The following is a 16,176-nucleotide window of genomic DNA, read 5'->3' on the forward strand; positions in this document are numbered from 1 at the left end:
CATGACTCAGTCAATTGATCTAGTGAAGTTAAACACACAGTGGAGAGCGCGCTGATAGAAAGCTCGTAATGGCAATCTGCAACGTGCCCCCCCCACCCAAACCCACTCACAACTAAAACTTCAGCCCATTGTTTCTACTAGTAGGCGAGGCAGTAACTGGAGGGCAAAATTTTAAGATAATCACAAAAAAATTAGAGAGGGTAGGAAAATAATTATTTACACACGCAGTGATTAGAATGTGAATTCTGTGCCAAAACCATTGTTGAAGCAGAGTACATATTTTTTATACTGAATTTAAGAAAGCATATTCACATATATATTTTCTATAGGCATTGTACTTTTGAATGCACAGATCTTGCAGGAGGGCTACATTGGAATGTCCCCAAAAATTGATCTAAAAGAGTTAAATAGTTGTTTAGAAGAGGAATATTGTGGGGTATTTTTGAGTGAGCAGGAGAGTGGGATTAGACTAGGTGGCTCCTGTGAAGAAAAATACTGGAGCAGATTTAATGGGCTGAGGGTAATCTTGAGTAATCCTGCAACTTTGCAGTCTATATGACTTGTATTTTACTGTTTAACATCCTTTGACCTATACCAACTGCTGTTTTTTTTAATAGAGGCAACAGTTCAATATGGAATGAGAAGTGTACTTTATTTAGAAACTATTTTGTTATCTAAATTACAAGTTTATTCATATGTCTCTTATCCCTCCCTCCTATTTATAGTCTCCCCTCTATTTTCACTATAGAATTGTTTGGCCAATGCCTTGCAGTCCTACATTAGAATGAAAATATAAAGATAAAACTATTTGAGTAAGATAATTGAAAGTTCCAGTTAACAAATATTAATATTGTGAATACTGAGCATAACAGAAGTGAAAAGTGAAAGAAGCAGTGACATGTTCATCTCTATACAAAGCATTTGTTTTGGCCCGATGTATTGCTGCTTATTAATAATAAAGTGGTAGGGTAAACATGGAATCATGTAAACTGATGTCACTGTTAGGCAACAAATGTTGTCAGCGCAACAGCTTAGCAGCAGTGCACAACAGTCATATATCTCCTGTAAAACATACTTACTTTTACGTGATTCAAACAAACCACCAATTTCAAGAACTATTACGTTATGTGGCTTTTCAAATCCACATTACCGTTTAAAGATTCACGATATAAAAACAGCAATGATTAGGAATGTAAGTAATGCGTATACTGTAAAATATATTTTATTCACATAAACTATTTTGCACAATAGTGAAGTCCTGTTATGAATTGCCTAATATTTTTTGGAAATATCATAACACAACATGGTATTGATCCAGGGCATTAATCAGCAAGTTGACATCTGCCGATTAATTACTCAATTCATACCTTGTTGCTGCTATTGTATCTAGCTCATGATCACCTGGTAAGATCAGTACACTAGCAAAATACTGTGGATGCTGGAATCCAAACCAAACACAGAAAATGCTGGAAACACTCAGCAGGCCAATCACCATCCGTGGAGAGAGAAACAGAGTTCCCTTTGTCAGAACTGGAAAAGTTGGAGATGTAACAAGGTAAAAGAGACAAACGAAAATCCCGTCGGAATTCTGCAAGTTCTGCTGTTCTCTCCGACGGATTTCCATTTGTCTCTTTTACCTTGTTACATTTCTAACTTTTCCAGTTCTGATGAAGGGTCACAGACCTGAAACGTTAACTCTGTTTCTCTCTCCACGGATGATGACTGGCCTGCTAAATTGTGGGGCTAAATTGCCCCTGAGATTTTGGGGGTGATTTGGAGTTTGTGCTGCACTTCCCGATTTGCGCCCTGGGCTGGCGCACACCCGACGATGACATAGTCGCATGCATCCGACCCCTTTGCGCCCCGTGGGGGAAATTGTCCCATGGGACGCGGGGCTGGCGTGGGAAGAGGCACTAACCGGGCTGCCATTTTTTTTTGTCAGCCGACTTTCCCGTTGACCCGACAATGGCGACCCTTGTCATGCAGCTCGGCACTCTTCATTCAGATTCCGCAGCAGCCCTCCCCTTTAACTGAAGGGGAGGGGCAATGTTGCGCGTTAGCACGACGTGGAACAGCATGAATTTGCTAAGCCTTGAAATTAAACTAACTTGTGAATTTTGCAGTGACTTTGCATTTTCAATTTGCCTCCTAATCTCCAGGCTGATGTAGCGATCCTAGTTGTAGATGCAAGCCGAGGAGAGTTTGAGGCTGGATTTGAGGCTGGTGGACAGACAAGAGAGCATGCATTGCTAGTTCGCTCTCTTGGTGTAACACAGTTGGCTGTTGCTGTTAATAAAATGGATCAGGTAACTCTAATGAGTCAATGTCTAGCACATTCTCTCAGTTCAGTTTATACCACAGTTTCCTGTATCTCATGAGAAATGGTACGTTCGTCTAACCGTAACAGTTTTTGGTTGGTTTTGCAGGTGAATTGGCAACCTGAAAGATTTAAAGAGATTTCTAATAAACTTGGGCACTTCTTGAAGCAAGCAGGTTTCAAGGTAAGACATACATAAATAATGAGGCTGCCATATTCCATTTGTCTCTATTGTAATACAGAGTAATTTGTGAGACATAGTACTGAACAGATGCATAATTTAGACACTAAAATTAAATGCCTCACTTTCCATTTTAAAACCACTCCTGACTAGTTCTTTCATTATAAGACCCATCTAACATCACATTATAAAATGCTGCTTCTTTGAGTCATGTGGCAGAGCTAAATGGCAAAATTTAGCTTCTAGGGCAGCAGTGAAAACAGAATATATTAGTGATCGTTAAAAATCCAAAACAAAGCACGAAGAAAGGTTTTGTGTTTTCCTTGTGTACGAATGTTTGGGAGTATATCTCAATGGCTTGCCTGCTCCTGAAGTGCTTCTGCCATTACTACTCTACTTTTAAGATAAATAACATCATACAAAAACCCATCAAATGCACTACAGGTTGGACCTCCCTTATCCAGCACCACTCCTTGTTCGGCATGATTCTGGTGGCCGGGGGCGCATGCGCAGAACGTGGCCGACCTCCACCCCGACTTTGGGGCCCGCTGACACTCAGCTCGCTGGGGACCCAACGACACTCGGGCCAGCCCGGGGCACCGACCTCCTCCCCCCCCCACCCCCCTCAGGCCGGATAAGGGAGGTTCAACTTGTACTACTTCGCAACATATTCCCAGGCATCATTTATTTTCTGTCCTTCCCAAAAAAGGGAAATCATCACTATATTCCGCCCTTGGGTAGAATTTAGCAATTGGCCTGTAAAAACTTTGTAAGTTGTAATATTTTCATTGCACAAAGAAATGAAAGGATTAGTGTTTTATAAAATTTACACAATAGGAAAATGTTGTTAGGTATGTTGATCTTCCTCATTTGAAAGAAATAAAGATTTTTCTCATGAATTAGACCAAGGCAAATAATTGAAGAAGAAATATCCTTCATCACAAACATTGCAAGGAAAAACCAGCACTCAGAAAATGTAAATGTAAAACCTGCAGTATATAATCTCTGTACTTCTGTATTTATTAGGACTCTGATGTTGCTTACATCCCTACAACTGGACTGAATGGCGAGAATCTAACCTCCAGAAGTCAAGTACCTGAACTCAAAGTCTGGTACAATGGACCTTGCCTGTTAGAGCAGATTGGTTAGCATTATGTGATACTTTATTTCTTCCTCCACTCTATTTTTAATTAGATTAAAATGTATTTGATAAATATAATCATTCATTTCAGGAGTATATTTACTTCAGTATTTCTTTTTCTTTTAGATTCTTTCAAGTCACCACAAAGACCAGTGGATAAACCATTTAGATTATGCGTGTCTGATGTTTTTAAAGGTTTGTGTTTAAAATGTAATGCTTGACTTGTCCTATTGACCTTGTACTTTTGAACACTCTATGCATTACATGGCATATGATGTGTTGAAGTATAAATGCAAGTTCTTTCCTTCTTTATTATCTTCCCAAGGTCTCTCCTGTATCCAGGTCAGTCCTGCTGAAGATAGTCCAAACAACAGAAGCCATGCACCTATCCATTTAAATTATTTCCTAACGTTCGATGATGTTACATGTGAATACTCTACCTCACTTTATGGAGTATTCAGCTAACATTTTCAGCCTTTTTCAGTAATCTGCAAGCATTGTAAACTTTAGTGCTGTTTTTTGATTATAAAAAGTTTTTTTTAGATGTGTAATTTTTCATATATAATACACACCATATTATTTTGAAAATTTTCTCCAAATCCAAGTATGTGTTGTACTTAAAGATTTTACTGAAACAGGACAGGTGCATGTAATGTGTAAGAATTAGTGTTCTTTTTAACATATGTTAGTTTATTCAGCTTAATTAGGACACAATTTGAAATCATGACCTCAGTAGGTAACTTGGATAACATTTAGGATTATCTGCATCACTGATGTGAGCAGGACTTTCTTTCATAGTTCGTTAACAGCTATTTTTATTTCCCTCTATTAAAGAGCTGATGAAATTGACTTGCAATCTAAGAAAGCTTAGATGAATAATTGCAACCCTCTTCCCTAAGTTTCTTAGCAACTGCAAAAAATGTTAATGTGGTAGAACAGCAGAGTACATAAGAACATAAGAAATAAGAGCAGGAATAGGCCATACGGCCCCTCCAGCCTGCTATTCAATAAGATCATGGCTGACCTTCTACTTCAACTCCACTTTCCCACCCTATCCCCATATCCCTTGATTCCCTTAGAGTTCAAAAATCTATCTATCTCGGCCTTGAATATACTCAACGACTGAGCATCCACAGCTCTCTGTGGTAAAGAATTCCAAAGATTGACAACCCTCTGAATGAAGAAATTTCTCCTCTCAGTCCTAAATGGCTGAGCCCTTCTCATGAGTCTATGCCCCCAGTTCTGGCCAGGGGAAACAGCCTCTCTGCATCTACCCTGTCAAACCCTCTTAAGAATTTTATACGTTTCAATGAGATCTTGTTCTTCTAAATGCCAAAGAACATAGGCCCATTTTACTCAATCTCTCTGCATACAACAACCGCCTCATCTCCTAAATCAATCTGGTGAACCTTTGTTGAACCCCCTCTAAGGCAAGTATATCCTTCCTTAGGTAAGGAGCCCAAAACTGTGTACACTACTCAAGGTGTGGTCTCACCAAAGCCCTATATAATAGCAGCAAGACTTCCATACTCTTATACTCCAAACCCCTTGCAACAAAGGCTAACATAACATTTGCTTCCCAAATTGCTGGCTGTACCTGCATGTTAACTTTCTGTGACTCGTGTACAAGGACTCCTAAATCCCTTTGAATACCAACATTTACTAGTATCTCAACTTTTTAAAAAGTATTCTGCTTTTCTATTCTCCCTACCAAAATGGATAATTTCACATTTCCCCACATTATACTCCATTTTCTTGTCCACTCACTTAACCTGTCTATATCCCTTTTCAGCCTCTTTGCATCCTTCTCACTGCTTACTTCCCCACGGTCCCCTCACCCTAAGTCTTTGATATTGTAACTAGCTGATCAGAGGGAAGATAAATTAAGAATTTTAGCTCCGAAGTAGAGTTTTACACAGGTAGAACAGAATACCTTTGCATCACTGATGCCATAGGATTTCTTCTGGACCTTGACAGTCAGCAGGACTGAAGTGAGATTAATCAGTTTAAATATGGCGAGCACACCTTTTAAGGTCCTAGTTAATCACCAGATCTATAAGATAATCGAGGTGCATCACCTCAGATATTGGCATCTGAGAATTAATTTGGGGCTTTGCTAGTAGATCTTCAAGTAAGCTGGATACCTTAGCATTGATATAAAAAGACTTTGTTGGGAAATTGATTATATAGTCTGTCACCCACAGGGCAGATCAAGGACTGACCAATATACTAAGGACATTTAAGACAATGCTCTTTGTATAATTGATAGAAAAGTACTGAACACCATTAAACAAGTGGTTCTGTTCCAGGTACGCTAGACATTTGACCTTCAGGTTGCCTGGAAAACTTTGACATCCTCCTAAGTGCGATAATGTAGATCATTTTGACTTGGGTCAAAGCGTATAGGTTTGATATATACAGGTTACAGAAGTGGAGCCAGTTACCACAGGAATGAACTATGCTGTGTTTATGTGACTGTAAACATGAATTATAATCAATATTTGCTGGACACTTCAAATCTTGTCCACTTTAAGAGGGCAGGGGATGGGATTCTCTCATTGTATTTATGCAGAATAATTGAACGTTGGAAATATATGCAGCGTATTTATGCAGAATAATTGAATGTTGGAAATATATGCAGCACACTAAATATTAGATATTATGAAAAAGTTTATGATCTGAACACGATTTGTCTCTTGGTAACACGGCCGGCGAAGGGGACCTGCTCCCAAGCTATACAACCGAATAGCAGGACCTCGGAAGCTGCTTCCGCATAAAACAATCAGAGAATCCCAACTCCTGTCCTCTTAAGAAACATAGAAATTTACAGCGCAGAAGGAGGCCATTTTGGCCCATCGTGTCCACGCCGGCCGACAAAGAGCCACACGGCCCTTGGTCAGCAGCCTTAAAGTTACACATAAACCTATGAACAATGATGGAAAGGCAAAGAGTACCCAGCCCAACCAGTCCGCCTCACACAACTGCGACACCCCTTGTACTGAAACATTCTACGCTCCACCCCAACCGGAGCCATGTGATCTCCTGGGAGAGGCAAAAACCAGATTAAAAACCCAGGCCAATTTAAGGAGAAAAATTCTGGGAAAATTCCTCTCCAACCCATCCAGGTGTCGAAACTAGTCCAGGAGATCACCTTGGCCGTATTCTATTCCTTGCAGTCCTTACCATTATATCTGCGCTGTCCAACAAAAGCTCATCCAGTCTAATCCCAATTACCAGCTCTAGGTCTGTAATCCTGCAATTTACTGCACTTCAAGTGCCCATCCAACCATCTCTTAAAAATGGTGAAGGTTTCTGAATCCACCACTCTTCCAGGCAGCGAGTTTCAGATCCCCAGAACCTTCTGCATAAAGAAGCCCCCCACCTCCCCTCAAATCCCCTCTAAACCTTCCACCAGCCACCTTAAAACGATGCCCCTCATTATAGACCCCTCCACCTATGGAAATAGACCCTTACTATCCACTGTGTCCAGGTCCCTCAATATTTTGTACAGCTCAATGAGGTCTCCTCTCCACCTCCTCTGTTCCAATGAGAACAAACCCAGCCTATCCCATCTGTCCTCATAACTAAGATTCTCCATTCCAGGCAGCATCCTAGTAAATCTTCTCTGCACGCTCTCTAGTGCAATCACGTCCTCCTTGTAATACGGCGACCAGAATGGCACGCAGTACTCCAAAGTATTATACAATTTAAGCATAACTTCCCTGCTCTTATATTCGATGCCTCGGCCTATAAAGGTAAGCATTCCGTATGCCTTCTTAACCACCTTATCCACCTGGCCTGCTACTTTCAGAGATCTGTGGACAAGTACTCCAAGGTCCCTTTGTTCATCTACATTATTAAGTGGCCTGCAGCTTAATGTGTTTACCCTTTCCTTATTAGCCCTCCCAAAGTGCATCACCTCACAATTCTCTGAATTAAATTCCATTTGCCACTGCTCTGCCCATCTGACCAGCAGATTGATATCCTCCTGCAGCCCATGACTTTCCTCTTCATTATCAACCACATAGCCAATTTTAGTGTCATCTGCAAACTTCTTAATCATACTCCCTATATGCAAATCTAAATCATTGATTTATACCACAAAAAGCAAGGGATCCAGTACTGAGCTCTGCGAAACCCCACTGGAAACATCCTTCCAGTCACAAAAATATCCATCAATCATTATCCCTTGCTTCCTACCTCCAAGCCAGTTTTGGATCCAACTTTCCACTTTGCCCTGGATCCCATGGGCTTTAACCTTCATGACCAGTCTACCATGTGGAACCTTATCAAAAGCCTTGCTAAAATCCATATATACTACATTATACGCACTACCCTCATCGACCCTCTTGGTTAGCTCCTCAAAAAATTCAATCGGGTTAGTCAAACACGATCTTCCCTTAACAAATCAGTGCTGACAGTCCCTAATTAATCCTTGCCTTTCCAAATGCAGATTTATCCTATCTTTCAGAATTTTTTCCAATAATTTTCCCAACACTGAGGTTAGGCTAATAGGCCTGTAATTACTCGGCCTATCCCTTCCCTTAAAATGGACAATATTCCAAGTGTCTAGCAGATATTAATTAGAATGCATGTTTACAGTCGCAGAAAGACAGTACAGTTCATTCCTGTGGTAACTGGCTCAACTCCCATAAGCTGCATATATCACACTTGACCCAAGTCAAAATGAGAGCTGAGAGTGACATTCCTTTTGATTTTCCCTTCTTGCGGCAGAGGAATCAACTGGCCTGTTTCTGCCCAGCATCTCTTTTTGCAGCATGCTTGAATTTGGCAATTGTGTGCCATGCCACAGACATACGCCAATTTGTAATAATCCAAAATGCAGCACATTAAAGCTCCATCTTGGTTTTGTGTCTGTGACTCTCCTATACTTGAATCTGAAAACTTACACAATAAGTTTGGTACATTGAAACTCCATGTTTGGACAGGGAATACATTATCTAGATTAATTGTATTGAATAATACTATATAAAAAGCTCCAGTTGCTGAGGAAACTTTTTGTTAGAATGCAAAACTGCTTTCATTACTTAGACAAACCTACTCTAAATTTTTAATCGCTGTAGTTACTTGTTCAACAATAACTTGTTCAATCACTCGCATTTTGCAGATCAAGGATCAGGATTCAGCGTTACTGGTAAAATTGAAGCAGGATATGTTCAAATTGGAGATCGAGTGCTGGTTATGCCTCCAAATGAAACTTGCACTGTTAAGGGTAAGTGTTAGATACTGTGATCGCTTGTTAGGCAGCAGCATAGGACTTTTCCTGCAGTAGGCAACAACAGTATGCAGTTGGTATAAATACTAAATCGAACAAAAGTACAGTTTTTAGTTTAATGGGAGAAAGAAAATGTGAATTAAATGATGTATGATTACATAGAAACTCTTAATTTTACATTATAATATTAACGCACATATTTTGACAGCTGTAAGATAACTCCACACTCAAAGGATTAATGGTGACCTGAGGCATTGACCTGTGTATTTTGTTTGTTCAAATTCAGCAGCTGGTTGAATCCCCAAAATTATGTGCATCTAAGCTTAATAGTTTAGCATTTTTCGAGGTTTGATAAGAATAACAAATGCCCACCCACATAAGTGGAAAAAATAATAGCACAGCTGCTTTCCTCATGCGACAAAATATTCATTGGCACGTGTAAAGTGCTTAAAATAAATTAAAGGTGAAAGGCAAATTGTTAAAACTGACTCAAAAAGGCATAGATTTATGTATTTAATCTGTGTTAACCGATAAAATTTAGAACTTGAATCGTGTTGGAAATACTCTCGGTTTTGTGATTATGCACTATATCTTTTTTAGACAAAAACAGAAATAATTCCCATTAAAGTTGCTTTTCTCTAAGTTATGACAACTGCTTCAGCCGTGTCTCACTCAGGAGAACAGTATATGGGGCAGTTCTCCAAATCGTCTGTTGATGGCTTTTAACACGATTATAGACTAATTTGTAGCTAGCTTACTTTTACAGATATATAAAACGGAAAAGAGTGACTAAAGTAAATATTGGTCTCTTAGAAGATGAGAAGGGGGATTTAATAATGGGAAATGTGGAAATGGCTGAGACCTTAAACAATTATTTTGCTTCGGTCTTCACAGTGGAAGACACAAAAACCATGCCAAAAATTGCTGGCCACGGGAATGTGGGAAGGGAGGACCTTGAGACAATCACTATCACTAGGGGGTAGTGCTGGACAGGCTAATGGGACTCAAGGTAGACAAGTCCCCTGGTCCTGATGAAATGCATCCCAGGGTATTAAAAGAGATGGCGGAAGTTATAGCAGATGCATTCGTTATAATCTACCAAAAGTCTCTGGATTCTGGGGAGGTACCAGCGGATTGGAAAGCAGCTAATGTAACGCCTCTGTTTTAAAAAGGGAGCAGACAAAAGGCAGGTAACTATAGGCCAGTTAGTTTAACATCTGTAATGGGGAAAATGCTTGAAGCTATCATTAAGGAAGAAATAGCGGGACATCTAGATAGGAATAGTGCAATCAAGCAGATGCAGCATGGATTCATGAAGGGGAAATCATGTTTAACTAATTTACTGGAATTCTTTGAGGATATAATGAGCATGGTGGATAGAGGTGTACCGATGGATGTGGTGTATTTAGATTTTCAAAAGGCATTCGATAAGGTGCCACACAAAAGGTTACTGCAGAAGATAAAGGTACGCGGAGTCAGAGGAAATGTACTAGCATGGATAGAGAACTGGCTGGCGAACAGAAAGCAGAGAGTCGGGATAAATGGGTCCTTTTCGGGTTGGAAATCAGTGGTTAGTGGTGTGCCACAGGGATCGGTGCTGGGACCGCAACTGTTTACAATATACATAGATGACCTGGAAAGGGGACAGAGTGTAGTGTAACAAAATTTGCAGATGACACAAAGATTAGTGGGAAAGCGGGTTGTGTAGAGGACACAGAAAGGCTGCAGAGATTTAGATAGGTTAAGCGAATGGGCTAAGGTTTGGCAGATGGAATACAATGTCGGAAAGTGTGAGGTCATCCACCTTGGGGGAAAAAAAAACAGTAAAAGGAAATATTATTTGAATGGGGAGAAATTACAACATGCTGCGGTGCAGAGGGACCTGGGGGTCCTTGTGCATGAAACTCTTTTGAGTTGAAACTCTTTTGAGTACTTGTGCATGAATCCCAAAAAGTTAGTTTGCAGGTGCAGCAGGTAATCAGGAAGGCGAATGGAATGTTGGCCTTCATTGCGAGAGGGATGGAGTACAAAAGCAGGGAGGTCCTTCTGCAACTGTATAGGGTATTGGTGAGGCCGCACCTGGAGTACTGCATGCAGTTTTGATCACCTTACTTAAGGAAGGATATACTAGCTTTGAAGGGGGTACAGAGACGATTCACGAGGCTGATTCCGGAGATGAGGGGGTTACCTTATGATGATAGATTGAGTAGACTGGGTCTTTACTTGTTGGAGTTCAGAAGGATGAGGGGTGATCTTATAGAAACATTTAAAATAGTGAAAGGGATAGACAAGATAGAGGCAGAGAGGTTGTTTCCACTGTTCGGGGACACTAGAACTAGGGGGCACAGCCTCAAAATACGGGGGAGCCAATTTAAAACCGAGTTGAGAAGGAATTTCTTCTCCCAGAGGGTTGTGAATCTGTGGAATTCTCTGCCCAAGGAAGCAGTTGAGGCTAGCTCATTGAATGTATTCAAGTCACAGATAGATAGATTTTTAACCAAATAAGGTAATTGAGGGTTACGGGGAGTGGGTGGGTAAGTGGAGCTGAGTCCACGGCCAGATCAGTCATGATCTTGTTGAGCGGAGTAGGCTCGAGGGGCTAGATGGCCTACTCCTGTTCCTAATTCCTATGTTCTTATGTAGTAGCCAGCTATGTTGTGGTTCCAGCTTTATGAATGTTGTAGAGGTATATCTGTCCTCGTAGGAGGTCTATTTTCATAGAATCATAGAAGTTTACAGCACGGAAGGAGGCCATTTCGTGTCCATGCCGGCCAACAAGAGGCTATCCAGCCTAATCCCACTTTCCAGCTCTAGGTCCGTAACCTTACAGGTTACAGCACTTCAAGTGCACATCCAAGTACTTTTTAAATGTGGTGAGGGTTTCTGCCTCTACCACTCTTTCAGGCAGTGAGTTCCAGACCCCCACAACCTACTGTGAGAAGAAATTTCCCCTCAAATCCCTTCTAAACCTCCTACCAATTACTTTAAATTTATGCCCCCTGGTTGTTGACCCCTCTGCTAAGGGAAATAGGCCCCCTTTCTATCCACCATATCTAGGCTCCTCATAATTTTATACACCTCAATGAGGTCTCCCCTCAGCCTCCTCTATTCCAAGGAGAACAAACCCAGCGTATCCAATCTGTCCTCATAGCTAAGATTCTCCACTTCCGGCAACATCCTCGTAAATCTCCTCTCTACCCTTTCCAGTGCAATCACATCCTTCCTGTAATGCGATGACCAGAACTGCTGTGGCCTAACCAGTATTTTATACAGTTCAAGCATAACTCCCCTGCTCTCTCATATTCTATGCCTTGGTGAAGAAAGATAAGCATTCCTTATGCATTCTTAAGCATCTTATCTACCTGACCTGCTACCTTAAGGAATCTATGGACATGCACTCCAAGGTCCCTTTGTTCTTCTACACTTCTCAGTGTCCTACCATTTAATGTGTATTCCCTTTCCTTGTTAGCCCTCTCCAATACTTACCTCACACTTCTCCAGATTAAATTCCATTTGCTACTGTTCTGACCAGTTGATTGATATCTTCCTGCAGACTGCAGCTTTCTTCTTCATTATCAACCACACAGCCAATTTTAGTATCATCTGCAAACTTCTTAATCATGCCCTCTATATTCAAGTGTAGATCATTGATGAATATCACAAAAAGCAAGGAACCTCGTACTGAGCCCTGCGGAACCCCACTGGAAACATCCTTTCAATCACAAAAACAACCATCAAACGTTACCCTTTGCTTCCTGTCTCTGAGCCAATTTTGGATCCAACTTGCCACTTTGCCCTGGACCCAATGGGCTTTTACTTTTTAGACCAGTCTGCCATGTGGGACCTAAAATCCATATACACTACATCATACGCACTGCCCTTATCGACCCTCCTGGTTACCTCCTCTCAAAATTCAATCAAGTTAGTCAGATACGACCTTCCCTTAACAAATCCATGCTGACTGTCCTTGATTAATCAGTGTCTTTCTAAATGAAGATTTATCCTGTCCCTCAGGATTTTTTCCAACATTTTTCCCACCACTGAGGTTAGGCTGACTGATCTGTAATTATTCAGTCTATCCCTTTCTCCCTTCTTAAACAGTTGTACCACATTAGAACATAACATAAGAATTAGGAACAGGAGTAGGCCATCTAGCCCCTCGAGCCTGCTCCGCCATTCAACAAGATCATGGCTGATCTGGCCGTGGACTCAGCTCCACTTACCCGCCCGTTCCCCATAACCCTTAATTCCCTTATTGGTTAAAAATCTATCTATCTGTGACTTGAATACATTCAATGAGCTAGTCTCAACTGCTTCCTTGGGCAGAGAATGCCACAGATTCACAACCCTCTGGGAGAAGAAATTCCTTCTCAACTCGGTTTTAAATTGGCTCCCCCGTATTTTGAGGCTGTGCCCCCTAGTTCTAGTCTCCCCGAACAGTGGAAGCAACCTCTCTGCCTCTATCTTGTCTATCCCTTTCATTATTTTAAATGTTTCTATAAGATCACCCCTCATCCTTCTGAACTCCAACGAGTAAAGACCCAGTCTACTCAATCTATCATCATAAGGTAACCCCCTCATCTCCGGAATCAGCCTAGTGAATCGTCTCTGTACCCCCTCCAAAGGTAGTTACATTAGCTGCTTTCCAATCGCTGGTACCTCCCCAGAGTCCAGAGAATTTTGGTAGATTATAACGAATGTATCTGCTATAACTTCAGCCATCTCTTTTAATACCCTGGGATGCATTTCATCAGGACCAGGGGACTTGTCTACCTTGAGTCCCATTAGCCTGTCCAGCACTACCCCCCCTAGTGATAGTGATTATCTCAAGGTCCTCCCTTCCCACATTCCCGTGACCAGCAATTTTTGGCATGGTTTTTGTTTCTTCCACTGTGAAGACCGAAGCAAAATAATTGTTTAAGGTCTCAGCCATTTCCACATTTCCCATTATTAAATCCCCCTTCTCATCTTCTAAGGGACCCACATTTACTTTAGTCACTCTTTTCTGTTTTATATATCGGTAAAAGCTTTTACTATCTGTTTTTATGTTTTGCGCAAGTTTACTTTCGTAATCCATCTTTCCTTTCTTTATTGCTTTCTTAGTCATTCTTTGCTGTCCTCCAGTCCTCTGGCACCACACCTGAAGCCAGAGAGGATTGGAAAATGATGGTCAAAGCCTCTGCTATTTCCTCTTTTGCTTCGCTTAACAGCCTGGAATACATTTCATCCGTGCCTGGGGACTTATCCACTTTCAAAGCTACTAAACCCCTTAATACCTCCTCTGTCACTGTTTATTTCAACTAATATTTCACACTACTCCTCCTCGATAGCAGTGTCTACATCGCCCCTCCCTTTTGTGAAAAATGATGCAAAGTATTCATTCAGAACCATACCTACATTTTCTGCCTCCACACACACATTACCCTCATGGTCTCTAATAGGCCCTACCCTTTCTTTAGTTATCCGATTGCTCTTAATATATTTATAAAACATCTTTGGGTTTTCCTTGATTTTACTTGCCAAGAATTTTTCATACTCTCTCTTTGCTTTCCTAATAACCTTTTTAATTTCACCCCTGGACTTTCTATACACCTCTAGAGATTCTGCAGTATTTAGCCCTCGGTATTTGTCATAAGCTTACCTTCTTTTCTTTATCCTTCCCTGTATGTCCCTCGACATCCAGGGGGCTCTAGATTTGTTAGTCCCTCTCTTTTTCTTTAAGGGCACATATTTGGCCTCAACCCAACAGATCTCCTCCTTGAATGCCTCCCACTGCTCTGACACTGATTTACCTTCAAGTAGCTGTTTCCAGTCCACTGGCTAAAACACCTCTCAGCTTAGCAAAGTTGGCTTTTCGTCAATTTAGAACTTTTATTCTTGGTCTATCCTTATCCTTTTTCATAACTATCTTAAATCTAACTGAATTATGGTCACTAGCACCTGTTTTCTTTCCCTAAAGACAAACATTTGAATGTTTGCATGGGTTCTCGCATTTGTCAGCTGTACCTTTGATGGAAGAGATGCAGAAACACTCTTTATGCTGTTTTACTGTGTTTCCTCGACTCTTCCATCGAAGTTACGGCAGACAAGCAGGAGAACCCCCATGTAAATCTTGCCCAGGGACTCCTGGGTTAAGCTGTGCAGGCACTGCCAGTCCTCTGGTAGGTAGTCCAAATAGCTAGTCATGTAAAAACTTTAACAATCAGTGTTAACAGTCTATTCAGTCTTGGGAGGAATTTTATGGCATGGATCACTGATAAATGGCAGGAATTTTGGTGGATTTCCTCCAGTTCCTGGCTGTATCGTTGAGTGCACTTTCACACAATTCACTGAACCCTGAACTCTTCAAGGAACCTTATCTTTGGAGTTTGTGTTTTTGATTGTGGTGCCGATGTGGTGTATGCACTGAATTCAACCACTTGCAAAGAAAGTTGCAAAATGTCAGGGTGCTTTGTAATTGGAACTGGGAAATGTAGGGTAAAAATACCAATAATAGTTTTTTTTTGTATTAGTCAGTGAAATAAGTGTGAGGCAATGGTAGGGTTTGTCATTTTGTGCCAGTATCTTAACACCTTAAAGACTACAACTTTCAGTGGAATAAATGCACATTGTTTATGTCGGTCTGTCATTACAGTTTCTGATGTATTTTATTGCTAATTTAATATGACAGATATTTTGATCAAGGAAGTCGGTCAGGCCGGGGGGTCGATCGGGCTGAGGCCAGGAGATAGGTCGGGCTGGGTGGGAGGGGGGAGGTTGCGCTGAGGCCGGGGGGGGGGGCGGTGGGGGGGGGCGGGCGTCGATCGGGCCGAGGCCGGGGGATAGGTGGGGGCGGGGGGGGGAAGGTTGGGCTGAGGCCGGGGTGGGGGGTCGATCGGGCCGAGGCCGGGGGATAGGTGGGGGCGGGGGGGGAAAGGTTGGGCTGAGGCCGGGGTGGGGGGTCGATCGGGCCAAGGCCGGGGGATAGGTGGGGGCGGGGGGGGAAGGTTGGGCTGAGGCCGGGGTGGGGGGTCGATCGGGCCAAGGCCGGGAGATAGGTTGGGCTGGGTGTGGGGGGGGGAAGGTCGGGCCGAGGCAAGGCCAGGGGAGGTCAGGCGGCCGGAGGCTGGGGGAGGTCAGACCGAGACCGGAGGAGTTCGGGCTGAGGCGAGGGGAGGTCCGGAGGCTGGGGGAGGTCAGGCTGAGGTGAGGTCGGGCGACCAGTTTCCGGATGACCCCACCGCGGATCGGCCCGATTCCGGAACTCTGTTCTGGTCCTCAACATTTTCCTATCCAACATGTTAAGGCACACACAGCTCATT

At 42.1% G+C, this 16,176-nt stretch overlaps 1 protein-coding gene across 2 annotated transcripts in view; it reads left to right on the plus strand.

Moving 5' to 3' along the window:
• Nucleotides 1-16,176, plus strand: part of hbs1l (HBS1-like translational GTPase) — a 188,911-nt gene that overhangs the window by 155,451 nt on the left and 17,284 nt on the right. For both annotated transcript variants that reach the window (XM_070885504.1, XM_070885503.1), the window contains 5 exons: nt 2,160-2,306; nt 2,427-2,501; nt 3,525-3,642; nt 3,766-3,834; nt 8,768-8,872. In XM_070885504.1, coding sequence (XP_070741605.1) covers nt 2,160-2,306; nt 2,427-2,501; nt 3,525-3,642; nt 3,766-3,834; nt 8,768-8,872 — 514 coding nt within the window. The remainder of the gene's footprint in view (nt 1-2,159; nt 2,307-2,426; nt 2,502-3,524; nt 3,643-3,765; nt 3,835-8,767; nt 8,873-16,176) is intronic.

This window comes from Pristiophorus japonicus, chromosome 7, assembly GCF_044704955.1.
Source record: "Pristiophorus japonicus isolate sPriJap1 chromosome 7, sPriJap1.hap1, whole genome shotgun sequence".
Classification (NCBI taxonomy): Eukaryota; Metazoa; Chordata; class Chondrichthyes; family Pristiophoridae; genus Pristiophorus; species Pristiophorus japonicus.